Genomic DNA, 27,739 nt, shown 5'->3' on the forward strand with positions numbered 1-27,739 from the left:
CCAAGCCGGAGCCGGCGCGGCAGCCGCAGCCGGAACCGCAGCCGGAGCTTCGCGGGGCCCCGAGTCGGCGCCGAGTGCCTTCCCCGTCGCCTGCCGCTTCGCAGCGCCCACGGAGCCGCCGCGCCGTCCGCACACACCTCAAGCGGCCGGGCCGGGCCCTGCCTCGGCTCTCTGCTCGTCGTCCCGTCTCCGTACCGGCCTTCACTCTGGAGCGGCCCCGGCAGCCGCAGCAGGGGCGGCGGCGGCGGCGGATCGAGGAGCTCTCCAGGTCGTCCCGGGAGCGGCTGCTGCAGTCCCGGGACAGGATGTTCTCTAAGTTCACCTCCATCCTGCAGCACGCCGTGGAGGCGGTAAGGCCGCGGGCTGCGGGTGCACGCCAGGCCGGGGATGGCGGCGGCCTACGCTCCCTGCTGGCCCTGGGGAGAGCCGGCGGCCTCAGCCCTCGGCGGCCCCGGCCCGGCGGACGGGCAAGGCCCAGGGACGCGGCGGGGCCGTTGGGGCCGGCAGGGCCTTGGCCTGGGTCTGAGCAGGTCCCCGCCTTTCCTCCCTATCCCGGGCCGGCATGGGTTCCTTCCCTCCGGGAGAGGGTGGGCGGGGGTGCCCAGGGAGGACTGGGGTCGGTGGGCGACTCGTTACTCCAGCCCGGCACCTGGCGGGGCCGCAGGGCGCTTCCGGGCTCCCTGACCGTTAGCTTCCTCCGAAAAAAAGTGGCAGCATTGAGCAAGACAAAAGAAACGACCAAACACAACTTGGGCTTGGGTTTTGTTTTGTTGTTGTTGTTGATGTTTTTGGGGAGAGGGATGATCTTGCAATGGAGCGACTCTAGCGAGGAAGCAGTTTACCGGAGCCCGTTTGATAATTTTAGGAGCTTTTGTTTTTGCAGGCCTTGCGGCCGAACTCAGCTGGACTTTGATTAATCTGCAATAGGAGTTTGGAGGGTCGAATCGAGTATGGTGCAGATAGCTTCCCAGGTCTCAGGGAGCAGAGACCATCTGTTTCCTTTCTTGTCCTCTGCCCTTCTGGACAGTCTTCGTTTACCCTACAGTTGTACTCCCTTAGGAGGGTTTTAGACACCAGCCTATAGAGGCTTTGTCCAAACATCCTAATAGACCACTAATAAAAGCACTAAAAAGAGAAAGTCTTGCTGCAGTTTTAATAATAAGAGAGGGCTAGTTGCTGTACTTTACTCTGGGAGAGTTGCACAAATTAAAAAATGCATTCTGCGAAGAAACTATTACTTTCCTAACCTTTTAAATGGCATTCTCTTTCCATGTTCAGATTATGTAGTATAGTACTTTAAGATTCACTCAAATTTTTTTTGTAGTCCATTGCAATAGAACAGTTTTTATAGCTAGGTTTAACAAAAGTGGATTTTTTAAAATTTCAACAATGAAGTCAAAACTTTAGTGCAATTGTTATTTAAATAAACTTGGGAGATGTTTAAAACTAACTTTAGCTCTACTACAAACTCTTGGGAAAACAAATGTATCAAATCAAGAAAGGCAAGGCTTTCAGGAATGAAGAACAATATTACACATGAGGGAGATGACAGTTTTAGACTTTAAGACACAACTTAGTTTTCCTTACTTGCCAGTACACATCAGTTAATTTGCAGCTTCTTTATGGAAAAGAATTTAACTAAAATGTATAAAAAGAATGAGTTTACATTTTGTTATATTCATTTATTTAAATGCCAAGAATCATTTAATTTTTAACATTGAATGTAGCTTATTACTGAGATAATTGGGAATAAAAATTTATTACATTGTTCTTTACCTATCAGGCTGACATTTACAGAAATGATAAGTTCTTAGAAAAAGAAAGATGGCTTTCCTGCCCTCCCGGTAAAGACTCATTTTTGTCCTGAGGCCTGTGTGTTCTGTCCTAATTATCTTTTCATAATTGCACACTGTAAAAATGGCATGGTGGAAGTGTCTGACGTCTTCTTAACTTCTCCAGGGGGAGAGAGAAGCTTTATCAGCATAAACAGCCCAAGGCTGATTCCTATGAGTTGGCGGTCAGACATGCCTCCAGCCTCCAACCATCCCTCCCACAGCACTCTCTACTTTTGTGCTGGACTCGATAGCTTTCGTTGCAATGGCCACACAGAACTCACAGACCATACTCACACAGTTATAGGGTTTATTAGGGAAGTAACAGGTTACAGTCAGTTTCGGGGGCGCTTAGGATACAGTTCTTCCATCAGCACAGGCTCTTCTCAGCCTTACCTACAGGCACATCTCTCTCTGACACTCTGCCTCTGCCCTGTTACAAAGCTCTTTTAACTCTACCAATAAGTGCGTGAGGTATACCACGCTGCCCTTAAGCCTTGGCCTGAAGGTGCTCAGCTCTAGCTTCTCAGGTCAGCAAACTTAGCTCCACCAAGTGCCTGGAGGCACTCATCTTTCTCACTGCATGGGTGAGAAGCCCACCTTGCTGTCTCCCGTGGATCTCCTGGTTCTGCTGCCTCTGTTGCCGCTCTGTCTCTGCAGGTACTTCCAGCCACCTTCGGTGTTACAGCTCTTTCTCTGTCTCCTGGGTTTAGGGTTTCAGTGCATGGATCCCAGGTCCAACGGATGGCTCTGCTCTTGTCTCTTCTCTGTTCTGTCTTCTTGGTGGTAGTCAGGTTCCCTCTCTGCTTTGGAATTGGCTCTCTTAAGCCTAGTGGGATGGCAAAACTGACCAGTCCCCTTGTTAGGGTTCCATATACCTTTATTTGCATGCTCCCTGGGGGGGCCATGCACCTCATTTACATTATTAGCAAGCTATCCAGTCCCCTTGGTGGGCCACAAGCCGTCATTTGCATAATCCCAGTCTTTTGGAGGGAATTACAAGACCATAGCGAGAAAGACCACGTAAAAGTGATCTATCTCACCGACCATATGTTAGCATCTACCAGATTATCCACGTAAATTGTCTGGCAGGCTCTGTAATATCCAGGTTCTCTACTTTGCTGAAGTTTGAAAAAGTAAGAGCAGATTACATTCACCTGGTCCTAGGGACAGTGGTTAAAGCGATTGACTGTTAACTCAAAAGTTCAGAACCACCAGTGGCTCTGCAGGAGAAAGATGTGGCAGTCTGCTTCCATTGAGGTTTACGGCCTTGGAAACTCTATAGGGTCGCTATTAGTCGGAATCAACTTGATGGCCATGGGTTTGGTTTTTTTGGTTGGTCCTAGATAGTAACCCATTATGTTTAGAAAGGTAATGTTTTTATTAGTATTTTGAGCCTATTTACCTTGAGAGGATGTTAAATCTCATGGACAGTTTTTGACGTACTAATTTTTTCCTGGATATCAACTAATATGTAATGATAAATAAACCATCCTTGTAGTATTTGAAGAATGTTCTTTCGTACCCCAAATTTGGTTCCCAGTTATTCAGTTCTCTTTATTTATTTGCTTGATAGTTTCTTATATAAATTCATTTTACTATTGCTCAGTTCATTTCATTTGCTTTTCTCCCCACTTCTTTTAATTTGCCTATCCATTTGCCCGATATAATGTTCCAATTGGCATCATTTTTAGGATTAAACACAGGGGACAGAATCCTGTGCCTGGACAACTACCTGACCTTTATTTAACAGCTGTATCTTTAGATGAGTCTGCAGAGTAATGTTTTTCCAACCATTTTGGTGTTACATTACTTTTTGTATTCTTATTCAATTGGATTAGCCTTCACATGTTTTTTTTTTTTTTCGTTGATCAAATGCATATTCATTTAAATAAAGTTTAAATGTAGAATTTTCTTTATTGTTTAATAGTTTCTCATCACTGTTAACTATTCATGTGTCATTAAGCTGACAGACTGCATTTTTAGTTTAGGAGAGAAATTCACAGTTTACTCAAAAAACATGAACTGTAATGCGAATTCCTGCTGCCCTCTTCAGGAGTGACACTTCTTCTGTCAGTGTAGAAATGATGGGCAATAAGTAGCCAATAAAAGTCTTATGAAATCCATCTATTCTGGTAGCCAGCTGCCACGTGTCACAAGTCTGCAATCAGGCCTCTGCTGCAGTTGCCAGGTTGGACTGGATCATTTTAGGACAACTTCTCCAAAGGATAAATATAACACTTTCCTTTTAGTACAATTGAGTATTTGTTGAGGGCCCAATAGGTGCCAGCTAATCTGCCAGGCACTGGTTTGTCTTCAGTTCCAACCAATTTCACCCTTGAAGGCAGATTTATTCCAGAGAGAATAAAGGGCAGTGCCATGGAAGCAAATCTTACCCGTTTTAACTAATTAACTCAGTGAAAGTCATCTTTCAGAATATGAATGCAATATTTTCTCCTCAAATTATCCTTGAGAGTAAGTTAACGGTGACTGAAGGAGCCCTGGTGGTGCAGTGGTTAAGCTCGGCTGCTAACCGAAAGGTCAGTGGTTTGAACCCTCCAGAAGGATGTGGCAGTCCACTTCCATAAAGATTTACAGCCTTGGAAACCCTACGGGGGCAGTTCTCTGTTCTGTTGTGTCTCTGTGAATCGGAATCAACTCGACGGCAGCGGGTTTGGTTTTGGATTTGGTTTTTTGTTGTTGGGGCCAGCAATTCTTTAGAGATCTGCTCTGCCTGGGGAATTAAAGCCTCATCAAATATATACAGTGTTTTCTTAAGTGTATTTTCCAACTAGTGATCTCTAACTTCAGTGTTTCGAGCATTCAGCAAACGTTTATGAGCCCACCTGAAAGCATAGCATAGTGCAAGAGAAGAAACACGGTATTAGCCGTGTCCTTGCTCACAATGAGACAAAACAAATACACAAGTTAGATTATAGTATAAGGAGTACACAAGAGTGTGGCCCAGCCCCTAGCGTCAGATAGAACAGGGTTTCAGGCCCGCCTCTAACCCTTACTTCTATGCTGTACATTTCAGTTTCTTCATTGTAAAATGGAAAGAATTTATCTATCTCATAGAATTGTTACGAATATTAAAATGAGATGATGCACATAAAGTGCTCAGTGCAGTATCTGGCTCATCGTAATGGCTCAGTAAGTGGTAACCATTATTATTACTTGCTGGGTGGGTGGTTTAGCCAGTGAGTTCTATAGGAGGAAGGGAGAAAGCATTGGGACTGGAGTGGTTGGAGAAGGCCCTGTAGAGGAAACAGGTCTTGAGCTGGACTTTGGAGAGGCAGAGAAAATGGGGAGGGGCATTAGGAAAGTTGCGGGGAGGAAAAAGCATTTTAAAAGATCTGGGAGTGTAATGTTTACAGTACACGTGAGACAGGAAGCAGACGTGGCTTTTAGAACACCAACTTTCCTCTGAATTATCAACGTAGATCCTTTTGTGTGCTGGTCATTTTGGAGAAAGACGGTCTTGGCTTCCTACTTGCAAGCAGTGTTTCGTAGGAGTTTATTTGAGCAAAACAGAAGTTTATTGTGAGAATTTAAGACTGTATGGTATGTGTAAACTTTGTAGCACTGTGCCTGGCACATAACTGCTTAGTAAACATGTCATTCATTGATTCATTCAGTAAATATTATTGAACACATACTCTGCCCCACCACTGTTAGACACTGAGATTGAGTGATGAAAAAGATGATCCAGTCCCAGCCCTCACAGAGTTTACCGTGTAGTGGAGGAGATGGATAATGAAGCAGTTACAAAGGTGGGGTAAGGGCTGGGAGACAGGGCGCCATGGGCAGGTGTACAGAGGACTGTCTCCTAGGCAGGCGCAGTTGGGAAAGGCTTCACAGAGAAGGCGAGGCCCAAGATACGCAGTTATGTCAATTTTTGGTTGAGATATGATTATGTGATTTTTTTTAAAGTTGAACCTCTATTTGTAAACAGATAAATTAGAACTTCAACTTGCTGGTTAACACATCTCTTCCGTTTTTCACCAGAGCATGCATATTTTCATGCAATGATAAAACAGGAAATTTGCTTGTCAGAATTAGTAATGCAAGAGGCAGGTTTACTAGGAAGTTTCACATAAATAAGGAAATTATTCATGTTGAACAAGATTGTTAACTAACCAAGTTATTAGCAATTAGAACTGTTTAACGGTCTACTTAAATAGATTTCTTATTTAAATATAACTCCTGGGAGAGAAACGTTTACAAACCAAATAACACCATCCTGCTTTGAACTTGACTGTAACCAGCAGCAAAAGTCCTAACATAAATCCTGTGAGACCTCTGGGCTACCGACTTACCCTTGAACTAGAGTCGAGTCCCATTGGTGAAATAATCTGGAACAAGGTTGTAATTCTTTATATACCCAGGAGATGCCCTCAGGAAAACATAACAGATCACAACATTTACACTTAGGAAACTAGATATATTTCTCAAAACAACAAAATTTCATGTGACCCAGTTGTTAATACATTTAACTATATAAAGCTAACAGTAATCAGTTGCAATGGAGTTGATTCCAACTCATGATGACCCCATGTGTGTCAGAATAGAACTGTGATCTGTAGGGTTTTCAACAGGTGATTTTTCAGAGGTAGATTGTCTGGCCTTTTCCGAGGTGCCTCTGGGTGGGTTTGAACCTTCAACCTTTCAGTTAGCAGCCAAGCACACTGTTTTCCCAATGCAGCGACTCCATATAAAGCTAGTCTATATAAAAATGAGGTCCGGAAAATGTACATACTGTGAAGAGAATTCTAAAAACAAGTGATGGGTTAAAACAGGCAGATTTTTTAATCTAAAATTTTCAGGAAGATTACTCTTTTTTCCCAAGTTAATACTTGCATTCTTATTTTTCTTCCTAATTTTTTTCTCAACTCTCCCACATGTAATTTCTCTCTTCATGTTCTCTTTGAAGTACAGTACTCTCAGAGGTTTTAACTCCTTTCTTAAAGATCTTAAAGTCCCTTGTTTTTGAGATTTCACAGCATTCTACTTGTAAATGAGGAATACTAGTATTCTTTTAGTCTAGTACTATTATTAGGGGTGCGAATAGGCAAGTCTAGGAAGACTTAGTTTAGCATTAAGATGTTGATGATTGCTGAACAATTTTCTGGTCCCTTTTTTAGGTAAGTACATTTCCTCTTCCGGATTGAAACACGTTAGTTGTCTGTGACCAATATTTGTAATTTGCTCAATAGTCTGAAAATTGCTCTGACAGAGTTGTCAACTTTGAGGTCCCCGCTGTGATCACCGAGAAGTATCAGTGGAACATGTAGAAGTATGGGAGGAAGGTGACCTATTTTAGATCATCTGGTTAGATAAAGCATATCAAAATGAAAGATTACACTGACATCTCTTAGGTTCCCAGAATACACACCTGTTGGTTTTAACTGAGCTCAGTCAGCTCTGTACTTTCAACTAAAATTTATTGACGATACTAGGACTGGTGTAGCTCTCGCTCTCTCACACTCTTTTTAAGGAAAAGGAAATGTTGTAGAAGGTGCATCCAAGTCTTCTTCTATCCATTTAACACACATTTGAAACACTTATAGGCTTGCTATGAGATGGCTGAAGGGATATAATTTTGGTCTTAACATTTCTGAAGTAAATTTCAAAGCTAAAATGTAAAACTTTTTACTTTGTGGAATTAGTTATTTTGCTACAAATATGTGCTACCTAATCCAGACTTTAAGAGAAAGGATGTATATCCATACGTCACTGAAAGTGGGGAACAGTTTTCATCTGATTAGGAAGTTGACTTTGCTACATGTAGTAGTAGTGATGATGTGTAACTGATGACATAGCAGCTGTTTACTGTCTCGCCTGTCAAAGTCCCAGGTACAAAGATCCCTGGTTATTGATCATTTCATTTCACTGATACCTCAGGAATAGAAGCCATAGGTAGTTACTAGGTTCAGGGGAAGAGAAAAGGCCCAAAATCATGGTGTAATTATGTTGATAAATGTTTTTCATCTTTCTTAATAAATCACTGTTACTTTCTTGGATTCTACTCACTTAGTTTCTCTTTGATATCTGGCATAGAGAATCCAATTAAAGTTCACCTCTTATAGTTTGTGTTCCTTTTACCTCCTAATAGACAAGCATAGAGTTATACTTTATAGAAGCCTTTTAATGCCATTTTCTTCATTGTTGTGTCTTTTTGTGTCTGGGTTTGTGCAGCTTGCACCTTCTCTTCCTTTACAAGAAGATTTTGTTTATCACTGGAAGGCAATTACACATTACTACATAGAGACTTCAGGTAAGAAACAATGCTAATATTAATTGAATAGAACATTTGGATACTTAAGTAAAGTTGTAAAAGTATCTATAATACAATATTTGCCAATTAAACATTTTTCAGGTGTACAATTTAGTGATATCACATTAAAATATATTTTAAATAAGTTTTCAAAGTTATTTTATATTTAAATTTATAAACTATTTTACCTTTAATTCATCTTAGAGATTTATTTATTCATTCATAAAAAATATATATCTGTTGAACACCTACTGTGTGTCAAGCATTTTGCTAGGCACTGAGTGATAGAACAGTCAATCAAACAGACAAAATCCTTGTCCTAATAGAGCTTATATATTGATTGGTAGAGGCAAACAATAAATAGACAAATACATATAGTGTGTCAGATGGTAAGTGTTAAGGAGAAGATGAAGCCCTAAGAAGTGTGTGTTTGAGGAGGGAGGGCAGTTGGCTATTTTAGGTTAGAGAAAGCCTCATTGCACAAGGTGATGTCTGAGCTGACTGCTGAAGGAGAAAGGAAGCAAGCCTAGTGGATATCTGGGGGAGGATCGTTCCAGGAAGAGGACTAAGTGCACAGACCCCGAGGCAGGAGCATGCAGCATGCTTGGAGTATTCCAGGTACTACAGGTAAACCAGTGTGGCCAGAGCAAAGTGAACGAGGCAAAACGTGGTAGAAGATGAAGTCAGACAGCTGACTGGGAGGAGGAAGGGGCAGATTCACACGGAGTAATTCACATAAGGCTGTGTAAGCCAAGGGCTTTGGCTTTTACTCGGGAAGCCACTGGAGGGTTTGGAGCAGAGATGTAACACAATATATTTTAAAGGGTTACTTTGGCTCTGTGAAAAATAAGGGATACAGGGATGGTAGCTGGTAGAACAGTTAGGGAGCTATTGCAACGGTCTAAGCAAGAAATGGTGGTGGCTTAGACCAGGTGGAGGTAGTGAGAAGTGGTTGTTTTCTGGGTATATTTTGAAGGAAGATTTGTTGATGGATTGAATATTGGGTATGAGAGAATAAGAGTGAAAGGATAGCTCCAGAGTTTTGGGCTTAAGCAGTTAGAAAAACAGAGAATGGGGAGACTGCAGGAGGAGCAGGTTTGCAAGGGAATTTTAGATGTGTTGAGTTTGAGCTGCACATTATCTAATTCAATATGCCAAGTAGACAGTTGGAGATAGAAATCTATAATTCAAGGAGGAGGTCTAAACTAGAGATCTGAAATTGAGAGTTATCAGCATATAAGTAGTATTTAAAACCATGAGACTGGATGAGATTATCAAGGGAGTGAGGATAGATGGAAAAGAGAAGATGGATGGAACTGAGCCCTTGGGCACTGTGTGTAGAGGCTGGGAAGGTGAGAAGGCTGTCAGAGGAAGCTGCTTTTGCCAGTGAGGCAGAAGAAGAGCCAAGAGAGAATGGTGTCCTAAAAGCCAAAGAGGAGAGAGGGACTAACTGTGTACAGTGATGCTGGTGTCTAGTTAATGAAGACTAAGAATGGATCATTGGATTTATTCACAAGGAGCTCATTAGATAGGAGCCCCTTCAATGGCAGAAGGAGGGTGAAAGCCTGATTGCAGTGGGTTTAAGAGAAGATCGGGGGCGGGACATGTATAGACAATGTGTGTAAACTGCTCTTCTGAGGAATGTTAGTGTAAAGCAGAGCTGAAAAATGGGGCAGCAGCCAGAGGGAGATGAGGCTACAAGAGAGGTTTTTAGTATTTTTTAAAGATGGAAGATACTGCAGTTTATAGTTGGAGGGGAGTGATTTAGTAGAGCGAGAAAGGGATACAAGTCTGAAAAGAGACAATTTTGGAGCAATATCCTTAAGTAGGCAAGGAGGATGGTCTCTAGTGAACAGGGGAAGCCTTGGCCTTAAATTGGCATGTGGACAGTTCATCCATAAAAATTAATAATGGAAAATAGAACCTGTGGGTATAAGTGCAGAAAGAGGGTAAATGTGGAGGGCGTCTGTTGAAATTATCTTCTGGTTGCTTCTTTTTTTCTCAGGGAATAGGAAGGATGGAGAGTGAATATGGGGGAATGTGAATAAATTAGGGCAGGGATTGGCTGACTTCTGTAAAGGGCCAAATAGTCCCTGTTGTAACTACTCAGCTGTGCTGTTGTCATGCCAAAGCAGCCATAGACAGTACGGAGAAGAATGAGCGTTCCATTGTTCCAATACAGCGTTATTTACAGAAACAAGTGGCGGGCCTGGACCTGGTCCACAGGTCTAAGTAGAGAATACTAGCATTGCTAAGTAGCACTACAGGCTCCCTTGAGGAATATATAGGTAAACACTAGAGGGTATGCAGAGTGATTGGACACACATCATTTACCTGGAAGGGAACATAAACAAATGAGAAGAGTTGATTTGACAATCTGATGGGGTCATGGGTGATTTTTTTCTTAAAGAAAAATCTATTATGTTTGTGCAATAAGTAAAAATCAGACAAAAATAAAATACCTTTAAATGTAAAATACAATTTCTAACTTAATTTGGATGTTTAGCCAAAGATCAATAGACTTGTCTTTTGAGAACTGCTGCCTTTTCAAATGACTATTCTTAGTGTTTGTGAGTTCCCCCTGCTTTCATGGTTTTAAGGAAATGCATACATTCTTGCCTTAAAGTATTTTATGCAATCTATCTGGAGTCCTCCTCGTGTCAAAGCAGTTAAGAGCTCAGGCTGCTAACCAAAAGGTCGGCCGTTGGATTTCACCGCCACTCCTTGGAAACCCTGTGGGGCAGTTCTGCTCTGTCCTGCAGGGTCACTATGGGTCAGAAGCAACTCAATGGCAGCAGGTTTGGTTTTTTGGTTATTAGGGGCATCTGGTACACCTCAGCATAAAGAAAACAGAAAAAACAAAAATTTTCACAACTGGATCAGTAAGCAACATCATGATAAATGGAGAAAACATAGAAGTTGTCAAGGGTTTCATTTTACTTGGATCCACAGTCAACGCCCGTGGACGCAGCAGTCGAGAAATCAAATGACATATCGCATTGGCAAATCTATTGCAGAAGACCTCTTTAGAGTGTTAGAAAGCAAAGATGTCACTTTGAGCACTAAGGTGCACCTGGCCCAAGCCGGTTACCTCATAATGTGTGCAAAAGCTGGACGGTGAATAAGGAAGACTGAAGAAGAATTGATGTCTTTGAATTATGGTGTTGGTAAGAATATTGAATATACGACAGCCAGAAGAATGAACAAATCTGTCTTGGAAGAAGTACAGCCAGAATTATCCTTAGAAGACGGCGAGACTTCCTCTCATTTACTTTGGACATGTTATCAGGAGGGACCAGTCCGTGGAGAGGGACATCATGCTTGGTAAAGTAGAGGGTCAGCGAAAAAGAGGAAGACCCTCAATGAGATAGATTGACACAGTGGCTGCAGTAATGGGCTCAAACATAGCAACAACTGTGAGGATGGTGTAGGACCGGGCAGTGTTTCGTTCTGTTGTACATAGTGTCACTGTGAGTTGGAGCCTACTCAACAGCAGCTAACAACAACAACTCTCCATATATCCTGGGTTGTTCAGCTTAATGTTCAAGGCCAACATGTTTCTATATAAAACCCATTGCTGTCGAGTCGATTCTGACTCATAGCGACCCTATAGGTCAGAGTAGAACTGCCCCACAAAGTTTCCAAGGAGCAGCTGGTGGATTCAAACTGCTGACCTTCTGGTTAGTAGCTGAGCTCCTAACCACTGCACCACCAGGGCTCCAAAGTTTTCCCTGACCAGGAACCGAACCCAGGTGAAAGTGCCGAATCCTAGCTACTACACCACTTAAAATTCAAATCGTCTTAACTGGCTAATGGAAAAAAAAAAATTTGTGTGAGATTAACAAGTACATGCAAAATTCTGATGTTCCATGTATTTTTCCTGATCATGTTCCCACTTCCCATGTAAATGGGCCTTATTTCTGAGTTACTATGGATGAATATTAACGTATAGACCATATTTCAGTATATTGACTCAGTTTCTGAATAAGAGCATGGCAAAAAGCATTGCTTAATTTCTAGCAAAGATAATTATATCTTGTGTATAAACCTCACTTAAGTGTATAGTTCATTTTTTTCTCAGTTCAAATAGGAATAGGGAAATAAAGAATATTTCAGGTGTAAATGCATAGTTAAAAAAATGTTTATTTCATGAATATTTTTTATTGTTTAGATGATAAAGCCCCAGTGACAGATACAAACATTCCATCTCATCTGGAGCAGATGTTAGATATATTGGTACAAGAAGAAAATGAACGGGAATCTGGAGAGACGGGGCCATGTATGGAATATTTGCTTCATCACAAGATCTTGGAAACATTATATACCTTAGGGAAAGCTGATGTAAGTTCCTTATCCACATCATGTTCTTGGGCCTGTAACACGTGCGTTAATGTTTTAGAAATAAAGACTCTGCCAGGTACCAAATTTAATTACAGAGGTATATATTAAGCGTGGCAAGATTCAAGTTAGTACTATAAAAAAAGGAAAATTGTAGCCTCTATGAATGTGGCATCCACAGAGATAGCAAATGCTGTAGACAGCAGTTGGTACTTAGGCTGCCTCAAATTACAGTGTAAACATTTGTGAAAATAAACTCACATACATGTGCTCAGAATCAAAGAATATGAGACTTAGACATAACCGACACCTCGCAGGACAGATACGGGGATTGAGGGCTGAGGACCATAGTCTTGGGGGACACCTGGGTCAATTGGCATAACATAGTTCCTGATGATACTGCTCTACATCCTAGTTTGGTGAGTCGCCTCTAAGGTCTTAAAAGCATGCAGGCGGCCATCTGAGATTGGTCTCTTCCTGTTTGGGGCAGCAGAGAATGAAGAAAACCGAAGACTCAAGTAAGCAATTAGTCCAGAGGACTCATGGCCCACATGAACCACAGCCTCCACAAGCCTGAGACCAGAAGAACTAGATAGTGCCCAGCTATCACTGCTGGCCACACTGACCAGGAACACAATAGAAGTTCCCAGTTAGAGTAGGGGAAAATGTAGAACAAAATTCAAATTAATAAAGAAGACCAGACCTACTGGTCTGATAGAGACCAGAGGAACCACCAAGACTGTAACTCTAAAACACCCTTCTAACTTGGAACTGAAGCCACTCCTGGAGATCACCTTACAGGCGAATAGTAGACAGCTGTATAAAATAAACAATAACACCCGTGAGGAATGCGCTCCTTATAACAATCAACTAAATGAGACCAAAAGGGCAACATTTGCCCAAAAGGAAAGCTGAGAAGGCAGGAAGGGGCAGGGAAACCAGACAAATGGAAACAGGGACCCCAGGGTAGAAATGGGGAAAGTGCTGACACATTGCGGGGATTGCAGCCAATGTCACAGAACAATCTGTGTATGAATTATTGAATGGGAAACTAATTTACTATGTAAACTTTCACCCAAAGCACAATAAAGTCTTCAAAAAAAAACAAAGGATATGAGAAAGAACCCAGTGAAAATGGATTATAAAAATAGGAATTATTTTTCATAATTTTGAAAGAGAATGTCATTGATGATTGGGACATTAACTTCACTGATGAGTGGACCAATTCCAATTTTTAGGCCTAGTGAATCTTGAAAAATCATTGCAAAGCCGATATGTTAGTATAAATAATATATTGTGGAGCAAAACTTTCAAGTTGCTTATAAAGACAAGTTTTCCAACCACATGGTGCTGGGAGAGAAGGTAAAGAGCCTTGGGTTCAGGTTGGGAGGCCTGGCGTCAGTCCTGACCTTGTCAAGGAGCCTCCTCCCAGCTCTAAAAATCTGTCCTATTCTGTGAATTTTTATAACATGTGAAAACCAAACTAAAAAAATTAAGTACTAGACACATTTAAACACAAAATAGAGTTAACGATTAGTAGCATTAGAGACAGTTTCTTTTTAAGTCTGTAGTATTTATTTATTTTTGTTGTTTTTATGCTTATTCAGTTTTAATTTATTTATTCACTTTATATTTTCTGGGCAACACGTCTGCTCCCTAACACTCTGCAGTTTATTCCTATCCTCCTTTCTCTTCCCTGTCCTTTGGAGGAAGGGATTCTACAACACTAGATTGCTTTAATATTAATTGATTTCTGAACAAATTTAGGAACCTGTTCTACTAGTACATTTATTTTGGTAATGGTGATGGTAAACATTGTTGGTGTTCCTATGTGAATAATGCAAGGTATTTGCTATCTTAAAAAATATTATTGTGCTTAAGATGATAGTTTATGCTGTTTCCAGATAGCATGTATACAATAATGCTTTGGAAATACTCATAAACTGCTTAATTGTAGAATATATAACCTTGTTAATTTGTACCCTCTTATCCACAATATGAGTAATTATCCATTTTACCTGCTTTTCAGCAAATATTTAAACAACTGGGATGTTATAAAAACCTTTGTATTAAATGTTCATTGACTGTAGCTGTCATAATATAAATAACTTTGCAACTAATGTAGAAGTTGTCAGAATAAATCACAGAGCAGTTTATATCATAAGATTCCTTTTATTTACATATATGTGTTAGAAGGCTTTATATGATGGAAAGTTATTGATTACCTGTCACGTGTAAGTGACAAGGTCTGCCTTTGCTCTGGCCAGGGAGTCAACAATAATATTTTCAGGTTAGCCCAGCATTAGAATATACACAGGCTGACCCTGCCTGAACCAAACTCTAAATCTCAATGATGTATCATCACCATGCTGTTCATAATTACATCGGCTATATTATAGTCTCAGATGTATAATTTTATTTCTAGAACACCAGTCATTAGTATTTATTGAAAATTTTTTTCTGACAGCCATTAATTGGTTGATTGCATTTTTCCTTTAGAAAGTAGAATATATTCATACACATTGTCTCTCCTAGTTTTTTAATAAGTGTGTTCGTATTGTCTGTTCTTGCTTTCCTTTTTCCCTCTACCCAGTGTCCTCCAGGAATGAAACAGCAGGTTTTGGTATTCTACACTAAACTTCTGGGAAGAATCCGGCAGCCACTGCTTCCACACATTAATGTGCATAGACCTGTGCAGGTGTGTTATTATTATATAAATACTTCATAAATTATTTGGTTTGGTTTCTTTTTGTACAGAAATAATCTTATATGATTTTTTTCTGAGAGTAATAATAATAAAGGAAATTATTCTAAAAATAATGTGCAGATTAGCAAATACTTGCACTTTTCTTTATTAATGACATTGTATTAAGTACACTTCGTGTATTTATAGTTCTCTTTTAAAATTTTATGCATTAAGGTTTTTTAAAATTTACCTCCATAATATCTCCAGAGAGTTTATTATATGTCTCATTAATTTTTTTGGGTAATGCAAGCATATTTGAAATTTTAAATATCCTTGAGCTAAATGGATGGCTATTTGCATGCTTGTAAAAGTAACCTAAGCTTTTTTTTTTTAATTTAATGTTTTTTGACAGAAATTAATTCGACTTTGTGGTGAAGTTCTTGCAACTCCGACAGAAAATGAAGAAATTCAGTTTCTTTGTATTGTGTGTGCAAAACTGAAACAAGATCCCTACTTGGTTAATTTTTTTCTCGAGGTATGGTACATTTCTTGTCAACCTTGTAAGTATGCTTATGTTAAAATTAGAACTGAATTCTGTGAATAATGTTAGAAGGAATTACATTTTGGGTATCAGATTGATTGATTTACTTCCCAGGATTATTTTTTATTTAAAATCACTATTTTAACTTGAAATCTCTTGACACAAAAGATCTTCAAAGAATGCAGTTGAGCCAGATACATGGGCTTTTTGGTGCAGTATAGTAGTTTCACAACTGGGCTAGTTTAGGTCCTGGGCAAACGTGAAGCCGAGTGTTGGAAAGAGTACAGCCTGAGGGTGAATCGGGTAGAGAAGTCACATAAGTTTGTATCATATCTTCAGCCAAGCTTCCTGTAATGTGTAGTGTGAGTAATCTGGCCTGGGGTAAGGAAGGTATGCATAGATTTGGACAAGGTGTAAGAAGTGACTCGTTACCTCTGTAGCTTGGTGTAACAGTTGGGATCCCTCTGCTATTTTGTACTGTCTTTATAGCCATAGTCACTGAACCATAGTTTACTTGAATGAATTGATGTTTTGGATTTTACTTCCTGCTTTCCTCCACTTCTTTTTTCAGCAGTGCACTCATTTAGAAATATATTAGAAAAAAATTTGGGTTCTTGGTTTTGGTTTTTTTTTTTAATATCTTTTTTTTTTTTTTAAGATTGAGGTATGTTATATACAGTATAGTTCACTCTTTTTGGTCTCCCAGTAAACCAGTTGCCATCGAGTCGATTCCGACTCATGGCGACCCCATGTGTGTCAGATTAGAACTGTGTTCCATAAGGTTTTTAATGGCTGTAATGTTTCAGAAGTAGAGTACCAGGCCTTTCTTCTGAGGCACCCCTGGGTGGATTCAAACGGCCAGCCTTTCATTTAGTAGCCAGGTACTGAACCATTTGCACTACCCAAGGACTCTCCTTTTGGTCTACATTCTGTGAATTTTGACAAGCATATGCAGTCATGTAACCACCACCACAATTAAGACATACAATAGTTCCATCACCCTAAAAAAAATTCCCATACCCCTTTGTAGCTATTGCATCTCCATCCCCAGCCCCTGGCAATCATTGATCTGTTTTCTGTCGTAATAGTTTTGCCTTTTTCAGAAAGTCATAGAAATGTGATCAACCTTTGTGTCTGGCCTTTTTTTACTTAGCATAATGCATTGAGATTCATCTGTAAGTGTCTTCCTGTTTGTTACTTACTCATTCATCAGCTGAGGGACTTTGGGTTTATTTCTAGTTTTGGGCAATTATGAATAAAGCCACTATAAGCATTCACATTCAGGTTTTTGTATGAGTTTAGGTTTCATTTCACTTAGGTAAATACCTAGGAGTGGGATTGTATATTTAACTTTATAAGGAACTGCCAAACTGTTTTCCAGTGGCTTCATCCTTGTGTGTCCCTTCAGCAATGGATGAGCATTCCCTGTTGTTCTATGTCCTTGTCAGCAATAGATACTGTCAGGTTTTTGTTTTTATTTTAATTTTAACCCTTCTAATAAGTGTGTGGGTTCATTTTCTATTTCACATTGATGAATAAGTCATTCAGGATCCTATCCTGCCCTGGAGCTCTGGTGGTATAGTGGTTAAAAGCTTGGCTGCTAACCACAAGGTCGGCAGTTTGAATCCACCACCTGCTCCTTGGAAACTCTATGGGACAGTTCTACTCTGTCCTGTAGGGTCACTATGAGTCAGAATCAACTCGACAGCAGCGGGTTATTTGGTTTTTGGTTTATCTGCCTTTACAGGAGGTAAGTGAGCAGCTAAGTTGCCAGATACACCTGGATTTAAATGTTGAGGGAGTGGTAAGGATTATGAATGCCTGTTTTTCATCACTTACATCATACTTTGAAAGTTCGCTTCAACGGGGCTAGTATAATCTTAAGATTTCAGATTTCTAAAGATTTATTAATGAGGGGGAGTATTATAGTTCTTCTAGTTTTTGATACGTATTTATAAGAAGTACCTCCTTTGGGCTAAGAAGAGATTTTTCTTCCCAAAGTTCATTCTCTTCCCCATGCAATAATTTTCGTTCGTCACAGTACTTACTATTTACCGCTTCATTGGTTAGACATGTTGAATGTTGACGATAGAAAACTACATTAAAAATATGATTTCTGGTTAATAGGCTATTGGTGTGAATCTTACAGAACATGTACTCCTTTTCAGAATAAGCTAAAGTCTTTGGCTTCTAAAGGAACATCAGATATAACTTCAGAGGACTCGTTAAAAGATCAGGGTGCCTTGTCAACAGATACAGGACAGTCCAGTCAGCGGGAGGAACTATCTGGTGCTACAGGAATGGAAAAAACAGAGTTAGAAGATGAGCCTTCTCATCAGATGGACGATCTGTCCACCAGCTTGGATAATCTCAACGTTACTTCACTGCCAGAGGCCTCAGTGGTTCGTCCAAACCAGGACTACAACTTAGTGAATTCCTTGTTAAATCTTACTAGAAGTCCTGTGAGTTTTCTTCTTTACCCTTTTTTCCCTAATACGGCCACAGTAATAAACATGTAAAATACGTATATATATTCTTCTTTCAGTGTAAAACGTTAAGTCCTTATACATTGAATTTTCCCAAGCAACTTGATATATATCTAATTCAAGAAATAAAGTGGTATGTGTCTCTTTTCCTCAGGATGGCCGGATAGCTGTGAAAGCCTGTGAGGGTTTGATGTTGTTAGTGAGTTTGCCGGAGCCTGCGGCTGCAAAGTGCCTCACACAGAGCACTTGCTTGTGTGAACTGCTGACAGACAGGCTGGCTTCCCTGTACAGGGCCCTACCTCAGTCCGTGGATCCGTTAGATATTGAAACAGTGGAAGCAATTAACTGGGGGTAAGAACCATTATTTGCGTTTTTCCATAAAGGTGACTTTTTGCACCTAAATTTCTGAAATCTTTCTATTTTGCAGTGGTAGAAATCTTTAGTTCTGAACAATGTAACATTACTAATGATGATTAAATGGGATTATTTTGTTGAGGCTTATGTTAAATTTGTTTTCTGTCCGTAGTAAGAAACTGATGTGGAAGCGATCCAGCTGTTACGTAGTTAAGCTGCTTTTCATTTTATCCATTATAGTGATCAGTTTTTAAGGGCTGACACATTGATACTGATAACTTTACCTGGATTATTTTTATTAAAAACAAAACGCCCCAAAAGAAAGACTCTCCTTTTTTATAAATAATTCCCTCAGCCCCAAGGGCAGTCACATGTTTTGTGTCCTGTTTTTATGGAATCTTTCCTTCTATTTCATTCTTTCATCTTTTCTACCTACCTTTTAGGGTCCCCCTCCTCCCTGACTCTCCTAGGAAGACATGATTATTGCAGATTATTCACAATTTATTAAAAAGTATAAAGCAGCATAAATAAGATTACCCATTGTCCTGCCCCCTATATACAGTCTAATATTTTGCCACATAACTTTTGGTGCTTTTCCTAGTGTTTTTTACTTGTCTTTCTGCCCTGTGTTCTGTCAGTATCTGTAGGGCAGACCCAACTGTTAACATTTCCACCGTGTCGCATTTTAAGGCAGGACGAGAAGCATACCATTCAGTCGTTTCTTGTTTGCACTCCTTCTTCACCTTCCTTTTCTGAGCACATCTCGTCCTTTTAGTTGCAGTTACTTGATAATTTATAATGGGAATATAAGGAGTTGTCTAAATGGTTTATTTTTCTTCTGCAGTCCCATTCTGCTGTAGTTTCTTTCTTCCCTGCTTAATGAGTGAAAATTATTCACAACTTTTATTTGCAAAGTTTCCTGTCATCTTTGGCTTTCAGCCGTCCTTTGTTTGTCACCCAGCATTGCCTGTGTGAATATATCCTGCTCCTGCTACACGAGTTCATTCACGCGTCTTCATTGTTTTGTATGAACCGAGTGGGGTTAACGTTTTTGGATAACTTTGGACTTCGCATTTCTTCTGCGTCCTACAGCTTGGACTCCTATAGTCATAAAGAAGATGCGTCAGCGTTTCCAGGAAAACGAGCCTTAATTTCATTTCTTTCCTGGTTTGATTATTGTGATCAGCTCATTAAGGAAGCACAAAAGGTTTGAATATTTTTGTTGTTGCTTATTGATAATTTTAAAATACCTGCTAAGTAAAATTTGAATCTTTCATTATATCCCTGAATGCATCTTAAACATCCTAGTGAGGATAGCACAGTTAGTAAAATAGACTAGCAAATAAGCAAACCAAACAGTGTGTGTGTGTGTGTGTGTGTGTGTGTGTGTGTGTGTGTGTGTGTGAGTGTGAGTGTGAGTGTGTGAGTGTGTGAGTGTGATAACTCCAGAGCAAGTCACAGTTCAAGTCGTCCGTTCATATTTCTTTAAGTATATGGTACAGCACTTCACAGGGTATTTGGTCTCCCTCTGTTTCTCATCTCTGAGGAGGTGTTAATACTCTAAGATGATGAGGATAATAGTTTTTATGCTGTTCCTCTTATTCCTGGAAATTTAGATAAAATGTGAAGGGCCTAGTAGCTAATCTAGGTTTGTGTGCCATCAGCTAGATGGTCAAGAGGGAAATTCTGCTTTTCCACATTAATTCAGATGGGGAGTACAAACTGATGTATTAATATCACAAATTAATCTCTTTTTTTCCATTTAAAAAAAACACAAGGTAATGATGTCCATCCTGTATTCTAGACTGCAGCTGTTGCTCTGGCCAGAGCTGTTCATGAAAGGTTTTTCATTGGTGTCATGGAGCCCCAGTTAATGCAAACGTGAGTGGCCTTTTTCTTTAAAAAAAAAAATTACTGTGTTTGTGTTATTTTTGCACACTAAGTACCTGTTTGTTGTGCTCAGTTCTGAGATGGGTATTCTGACATCAACCGCTCTGCTTCATCGCATCGTCCGGCAAGTCACCTCTGATGTTTTGCTTCAAGAAATGGTGTTTTTTATCCTTGGAGAACAGAGGGAACCGGAAACTCTGTCAGGAATTAGTAGACATCCTTTAAGACATAGGTTAATTGAACACTGTGATCACATATCTGATGAGGTAAGCTATGTAATGATTTAGAATTGAACTTATTAACATACTTGTGATGTTTAAATACAGCCTTTTCTTTTTTTTACGTGGCTTTATAAATCAAAACCATGATATAGAATGGGAAGATTAACTTGTTCAAAGATATTTTTTGGTTAGCTTTTATTTTTTTTGTTTTGTTTCAGATAAGCATAATGACGTTAAGAATGTTTGAACATCTTTTACAAAAACCCAATGAGCACATTCTTTACAATTTGGTCTTAAGAAATCTTGAAGAAAGAAATTACACAGAATATAAACCTTTGTGCCTGGAAGATAAAGATGTGGTGGAGAATGGACTGATAGCAGGAGCAGTGTAAGCTTACCCAACTCTGAGAGCTGAGCATCTCGTATAGCATCGTAACATTCTCTCCTCTTACGTCTCTCCCCCATTCTTAAAACAGACAAATCTCTAACAGTTTAAAAGTTTTTTAAAAATAAAATTTACATGCCCTGATACTACCATCTTTTTAAATTAAAAATGATACTGTCTATTCATTAAACCCAACAAAATTGGTATATACGTATGTTCATGTTCAGCTTTAGTATGAAATATTAATTTTGTCAGTAGACCATAAATATAAATTCTTTAATTTTTTTTTGTTTATATTAGCAAAATGATGTAATGCTTTCTAAGAACATAGCAGAGATGCTTTTGGTTTAGAAAATGTCATGATAAAATGGATTTTTTTTTTTATACATCGTTAATTTAAACTTAGAGATCTGGAAGAAGATCCATTGTTTACTGACATTGCACCAGATAACACTTTGTCAAACCAAGAGTGGCTTAGTTCTTCACCTCCTACTACTCCAGACCACCCCAAAACTGATGGGAAAACTGAAGTCCATAAAACTGTCAATAGGTGAGTTGGTATATAAATATGACTTTCATCTTTTACTTATTTATGTAATACCAAATAGCTCTGCCTTTAGATTGTCACAGATTATGTCAGCTTCCTGTCATGCTTATGTAGCAAGTGACAGCCTGGGGCAACAATTGATACCAAAGAGAAAAATTCTACTTAGTATAGAAAAAGAAAAAATAGCAGTGGTGAAATAGACCCTCAGAGTACCCTGCTTGAAAAAAATATATATAAACAACTTAATTATAAGTACTTCCCAATTGAAACAACATTGAGAATTGCTAATTTGACAAATTGTACTTACTAAACACGTACTCAAGTATGCTAAGCTTGAGGCTACGTCTTTTTGTTCATTTTGTGTTGTGAAATTTTTTTTAAGTGTACCTTCTGTGGTAATTTTCTTCTCTCTCTTTCTTCCCATGCAAAGCTGTCACTGATATGCCTGGTTCTGGCAGGTGACGTTAAAGAAGATTGCATGTGACTCAAGATGGATAATTAGGCTGCATAAAAATCTGAGGTTTAATTACTTAAAAGCCGGTTTCCTGAGATTAACGAATATGGCAATCTGTCATTTTACAGTAATATAAAGAGGAAAAAAATCTTACTTAGGCTTACTCCCACTTTAAGTGGAATGAGTAATTTATAATAGAACCTTTAAAATAATGAAAGAGTTTTTACTCAGTGAATTATAATACTGATTCAGGATAGGTACTTAATAACATACAGTTTTATTATTTTTCAAGTTTCATTTGCTTTAATACTTGGCTAAACTTAAGATATCACTAGATACTTTAATATAAAAATATGATTGAATTGTGACAGTATTCCTTGTGTTACTCAGTGTGGATTTTTTGTCATTTCAGTTTTCTCTGTCTGGTACCAGATGAAGCAAAGTCATCCTACCATGTTGAGGGCACTGGGTATGACACCTACCTCCGAGACGCTCATAGGCAGGTGAGTGAAGTAACTAATTTTTTTAAATTAAATTTAATAAGAATGCGTACGCACCTTCCTACCTTCTCCCATTTTCTGTAGTCATTTCTCCAAACTTGTCTCATTCTCTTTAAGACCTGAATTCCACTCCCACTACTATTTCTCTGCAGGTGACCTTACTCTAATTCACTAACTGTACATGTCTATCTCAAGATTTCTTTATGCTCTCTTTCTTTGTTTTGCATTTTTAATTATATCTCCCCTGGACCCCTTCCCTGACTGATCTAAAACATGATTTCTCAATAATTCTACCCAGTTCTCTTGCTGGCACTTCTCAGGCTATTATCCTTCCACCATTCTTATCCAAAGAGTAACGTATGAATGTACACGTGCTCTCTCCTGCCTGCTCACATTCACTCCTTCACCCCCTGCATTCTGGCTTTCTCTCTGGTGGAAACTGCTGTCTCGAAGGTCCCCTCTCAGCTGTTGCATGAAACGGCCTTTTCTCAGTCCTCTTTCCTCTTGACAGCATTTTACACTGTAAACCACCACCTGTTTTTTTTTTTTTTTTTTTTAATTGTATTGACATAAAAATTGATGATTTTAACTATTTCAAAGTTTACAATTTGGTGAGTTTTAGTATATTCAGAATGTTGTACAGCCATCACCACTAATTCCAGAACATTTTCATCACTCCAGAAAGGAACCCCGTGTTCACTAAGCTATCACTCTGTACTCGCCCTTCATCCCCAGCCCCTGGCAATCACTAATCTTCTTTCTGTCTCAAATCAGAAAAATGCAGTTATTTTGCATTTAAATCCTTTGGATTGAGGTATACTAATATGTGTAATTAATTTGCTTGTATCTATAGTTAATTCATAATACTTTAAACGTGAATTGAAGTCCACATTACTGCCTGAATAACTAGAGTAATAGGGTAGTAAGTAACTTTCACACAGCAATAACGTAAAGGCAGTAAAAGTTAAAAATGCCTCTCAGTACTGATTTAATTTTTAAACTGCGTTTCTTCATTCTGTAAAGTTTCTCTCATTTCTAGTTTCTGATTACAAATGCAATGATTTGTTTTAGCAAAATTATAAAATAGACAAAAAGGATAAAGCATTTTGAAACTATGACTTTTCTAAGTCAGGACTTCAAAGGTGTTAATGTAAAAATGCTTTATTAAAAGATAGGGCAATGGCTTTATACAGAAAATTATCTATTGAAAGCCAAATAGTCTAAAAAAACTTACAATATATTGAAGAAATCGGCTTTTAATTTTTTTAGGTATATTTTTCTTTTAAAAGTTGAGGTTAGTGCTTCATGGTGAGAATATGTTCTGCTTTAATTTCTTGTAATTTCCAAATTAGAGAGGTCAGAGTCATTTTGCTTTATTTTATAAGACGAATTTGAAGAGAGAAAGAATATGGAAGGAAACTGTGCTCTGAGTTTCTGTTTACATTTAAGTAAATTACATATTTGAAAAGACTTTTAAAATTCATTTTATTTTATGAGATATTCTTTTGCTTATAAAAATGCATGTTGTGTAGCCCAATGGTAAACTGACTGTAGTGAAGGATCAATTTTTGTTATTTCCAATCTGCCACAAACCAGTACTTTTGTAAAATACAATGAAACTCAATTACTGATAAAAGGAAAACAGTAAAAGACAACAAAATACAGACTCCAGTTATTTGATTATTGGATTCAACAGATGTAAAGTTGCTCCGTCAAATAGCTGTAAATTTTCTAAATGCTTGTTCTCGGTTTTTGTACTCATCTCATTGTGGATGACAAGAGTTTGGAGACCAGCACGGATGGTCGGACCACGCCGGGAGCAGCACTGTTTTATCCTGTGACAACAATATGCCTAGTGTGAATACATTATAGGAAAGTCAAGCTCGCTTTCTCAATTATTGTGTATCTGTTTTGGAAACCCTGGTGGCGTCGTGGTTAAGAACTACGTCTGCTAACCAAAAGGTCGGCGGTTCAGATCCATCAGGCGCTCCTTGGAAACTCTGTGGGGCAGTTCTGCCCTCTCCTGTAGGGTAGCTATGAGTCAGAATCTGCTCGATGGCAACGGGTTTTTATTCATCTATTTCACATGTAACCCTTTAGAATAAACTTGAATAGGACTTATTTTGCTTTTTAAGTGTATTTTAAATCTGAGATGAAAATAAGTAAGAGGATAACTTCCTCTAAAAGAACGTAATTAAAGAGATACTTTGGTAAATTAAAATACTACCCTTTTCCATCAAGGTATCCTATTAGTTACTAACCAGGGTATCATCTGATCTCTCTCTCCCCCTTTCCCAGGACACCTCACACATAGGACACATTCAGCATTTAAATGGCTTTGTACATGCCTACTTGAGGAAATCATTTCTATTTAATCCCAATTTGCTTTTTTTTTTTAAGTTCTCTAATGATTCAAATGCTTTTTTCCCTAGTTCCGGGACTACTGTGCTATCTGCTTAAGATGGGAATGGCCGGGGTCTCCAAAAGCATTGGAAAAGTGCAATTTAGAAGCAGCTTTCTTTGAAGGTCATTTTTTGAAAGTACTATTTGACAGAATGGGAAGAATTCTTGATCAGGTAATAAGTATTAAAATACTAATTTTTGTGTTATTTTGTTACCATTCACCATGGGTTCATTTCAAATCCTAGTTTAGATCTTCAGTAAAATAATTTTATTGTTTTCTTAGTTTTTCCACTAGGTTACTTTTTTTGTAAAACTTGATTGCCAGGAACTGGTGGGTTTCTGATGCTTTCAGTATATTAAAAGCATTTATTTAGCCTGACAGCTGTTAGAGAATTGTATTGTTTTACTTCTTATTATAGGCCATTGTCTTAATATTCTTAATACTTTTTGGAGGTGGAGTGCTTTCCTGTTATGACTAAGTTAGAAAGCCTTTTAGGTAATACGGTTAGTACATATATACATACAGTAGACCTTGTTAAGTTCAATCCAGAAGGCCTTACATGTCATTTCAAATTAAATCTTTAACACTTGTTAAAATTGCAGAACAGAGTATTAGACAAACCTTCTTCAGACAAAAAACTTGTGAATGACACTCATTTTCATAAAGGGGAGGTGAAATAAAAAAGGTTAATTTATTTACTCAAAGGTGGGTTAAAATCACCATTATTCAATATGTTGATATGTCATTGACTATCAGAGAAATGAATTTGGGATTATAGAATCCCTCCCTCCTTCTCTCATTGACAAAAAAACAGTGTGATGGAATTCTGAAATGCCTTAAACTTTGGGATATACACTTGAAATAAAATGGCCTGACACAATACTTGCTTCAGCATAGAGATTAGTTTGAGTTAACCAATTTGGAATTAATTTTAAATTGTATATTAAAGTACTTGTTCTCCTTTAGCATGTTAGTTAAATATTTATGCAAGCATGGGAGTTATAAAAGAAGTGTACTTCATAAGCAGGCCGTCTTCAATAACCAGATTATAGTGTAGGAAACCCTATGGGGCAGTTTTCTGTCATATAGGGTCACCATGAGTCGGAATCGAGTCTGGTGGTATAGTGGTTAAGAGCTCGGCTGCTAACTACAAGCTCTGCAGTTGGAACCCACGAGCTGCTCCTCTGGAGAAAGATGTGGCAGTCTGCTTCCGTAAAGACTACAGCTTTGGAAACCCTATGAGGCAGTTCTACTCTGTTCTATAGGGTCGCTATGAATCGGAATCAACTCGAGGGCAACGACTTTGGGGTTTTTTTGGTATGAGTTGGAACCGACTTGAAGGCACACAACATAACAACGTTGTAGGTATTATGGTCTAGACTCTGTGTCTGTGTAAACCTCCTAGGTGGCCAGGATTCATCAGTTTATTCTGTTTGTTGTACTGCTTTGCTAGGCTTGGTTCGAATCTGATTATTAAGCTAACAAACAGAAGATGTTCACAATCAGTATCAAGTAAGTGAGCTTCAGAAATCTGACCAAAAGCACTTTTTAGTGCTTTGGATCTCTTGTGGATCGAAATTTTAGAAGTGGTGTTTGAATTGAACTGAAAGACTCTCTCTGAACCTTCATCACACTCCAGAATTTTTTTTTTTTTTTTGCTTTAGTTTATTGAGTGCTGTCACAAAAGTATACACTGAGGACAGAATATACCGAAATGTTTACAATTCTTTTTACTTCACCAGATAACAGCATTTCACAGTGCAGTGTCTCAGTCATTCTTCCTGTAAGCCTGTATAATAGGCAAGGTGGCTTCCTAGTGTGCTTGCTTTATGAATCAGAAATCCTTAATTTCAGTTATGTGATTTACAGCTAGGAAGCCATGGAGCACGGTCTCACCCCTGTTGTCTTTAAAATCCCTGGTTTCCCAAGCCTTTTTTGGTAAGAACATTTTACGATCAGATCTCAGAGATAATGCCAGAGTCCACCGGTGCTAAGCGTGTTTGCTTCCGTGTCATTTTGTTTCTTTCCTAAATGTTTTTGCTGGTGACAGTGTCTGCTTGCATTTTTTTTTTTTTAAATCCCTAACAGGATCAGGGTAACCAGGTTGAGAGTAAGCATTTACTGTGGATAACTAGTAAAGTAGCTAATTTCTGCGTGTGTAATTGAAAAGTCATGGCATCAAGGATTCATGACACCATTGTGTTATCACAATGTTAATTTTAAAAAGGACTTTATTAACACAAACATTTAGTATTGCTTGTAACTGTAGTGATTTCAAAAAGATAGTAAAATCCTAAATCCATAGCAGAATGTAAAGAAAACCAGGAAAATTGTCAGGAGACCCAAGTCCTTGTCCCCACCCTGGTATTGAAGAATTTGAACTTGGGCAAGTCATTTAGCCACTTGTCTCATTTTCTTATGGTTACGGTGAACTTGGTATTACTTGTTCTAACCTTCCACCTAGATTTGCTTGTAAGAATTAAATGAAATAAGCACTTTAAAATATTTTAAAAGATACAAATTATTGTTTAAGTGCAGGTATTGTTAGACATTTCAGAGAATGTCTCGTCGAGGGTGGATTGACACACAGTGGCTGCAACAACAGGCTCAAACATAACAATGATTGTGAGGATGGCATAGGACCAGACAGTGTTTCGTTCTGTTGTTCATAGGGTCACTGTGAGTTGGAACCAATTCGACGGCACCTAACAACAGCAGCTAACAGAACATCAAGCTGGTGGGATTTTTAAAGATTTAAATTTTATTTTGACCACCTGCATATTTGGCCTTTAGCAGAAGGATTGAGACTGAGTTTGTTGGTGAC

The 27,739-nt window shown here is 38.8% G+C and overlaps 1 protein-coding gene across 3 annotated transcripts in view; it reads left to right on the forward strand.

The window, feature by feature from the left end:
• Positions 1-11: 11 nt before the first annotated feature.
• The window catches only part of FHIP2A (FHF complex subunit HOOK interacting protein 2A), a 35,412-nt gene continuing 7,684 nt past the window's right edge, over positions 12-27,739 (forward strand). Inside the window, exons 1-14 of one of the 3 annotated variants that reach the window (XM_004374867.2) lie at positions 12-350; positions 8,031-8,109; positions 12,281-12,450; positions 15,041-15,145; positions 15,546-15,668; positions 17,843-18,136; positions 18,315-18,511; positions 19,607-19,721; positions 20,319-20,395; positions 20,478-20,670; positions 20,844-21,013; positions 21,417-21,560; positions 22,424-22,514; positions 24,944-25,087. In XM_004374867.2, coding sequence (XP_004374924.1) covers positions 306-350; positions 8,031-8,109; positions 12,281-12,450; positions 15,041-15,145; positions 15,546-15,668; positions 17,843-18,136; positions 18,315-18,511; positions 19,607-19,721; positions 20,319-20,395; positions 20,478-20,670; positions 20,844-21,013; positions 21,417-21,560; positions 22,424-22,514; positions 24,944-25,087 — 1,947 coding nt within the window. In that variant the 5' untranslated portion in view covers positions 12-305. Of the gene's footprint in view, positions 351-2,105; positions 2,493-4,428; positions 4,986-8,030; positions 8,110-12,280; positions 12,451-15,040; positions 15,146-15,545; positions 15,669-17,842; positions 18,137-18,314; positions 18,512-19,606; positions 19,722-20,318; positions 20,396-20,477; positions 20,671-20,843; positions 21,014-21,416; positions 21,561-22,423; positions 22,515-24,943; positions 25,088-27,739 lie in introns of those variants that run through there. The other 2 variants (XM_023729978.1, XM_023729977.1) reach the window with 2 other exon arrangements.

The sequence above is a fragment of the Trichechus manatus genome, unplaced genomic scaffold, assembly GCF_000243295.1.
Source record: "Trichechus manatus latirostris isolate Lorelei unplaced genomic scaffold, TriManLat1.0 scaffold00031, whole genome shotgun sequence".
Lineage (NCBI taxonomy): Eukaryota > Metazoa > Chordata > Mammalia > Sirenia > Trichechidae > Trichechus > Trichechus manatus.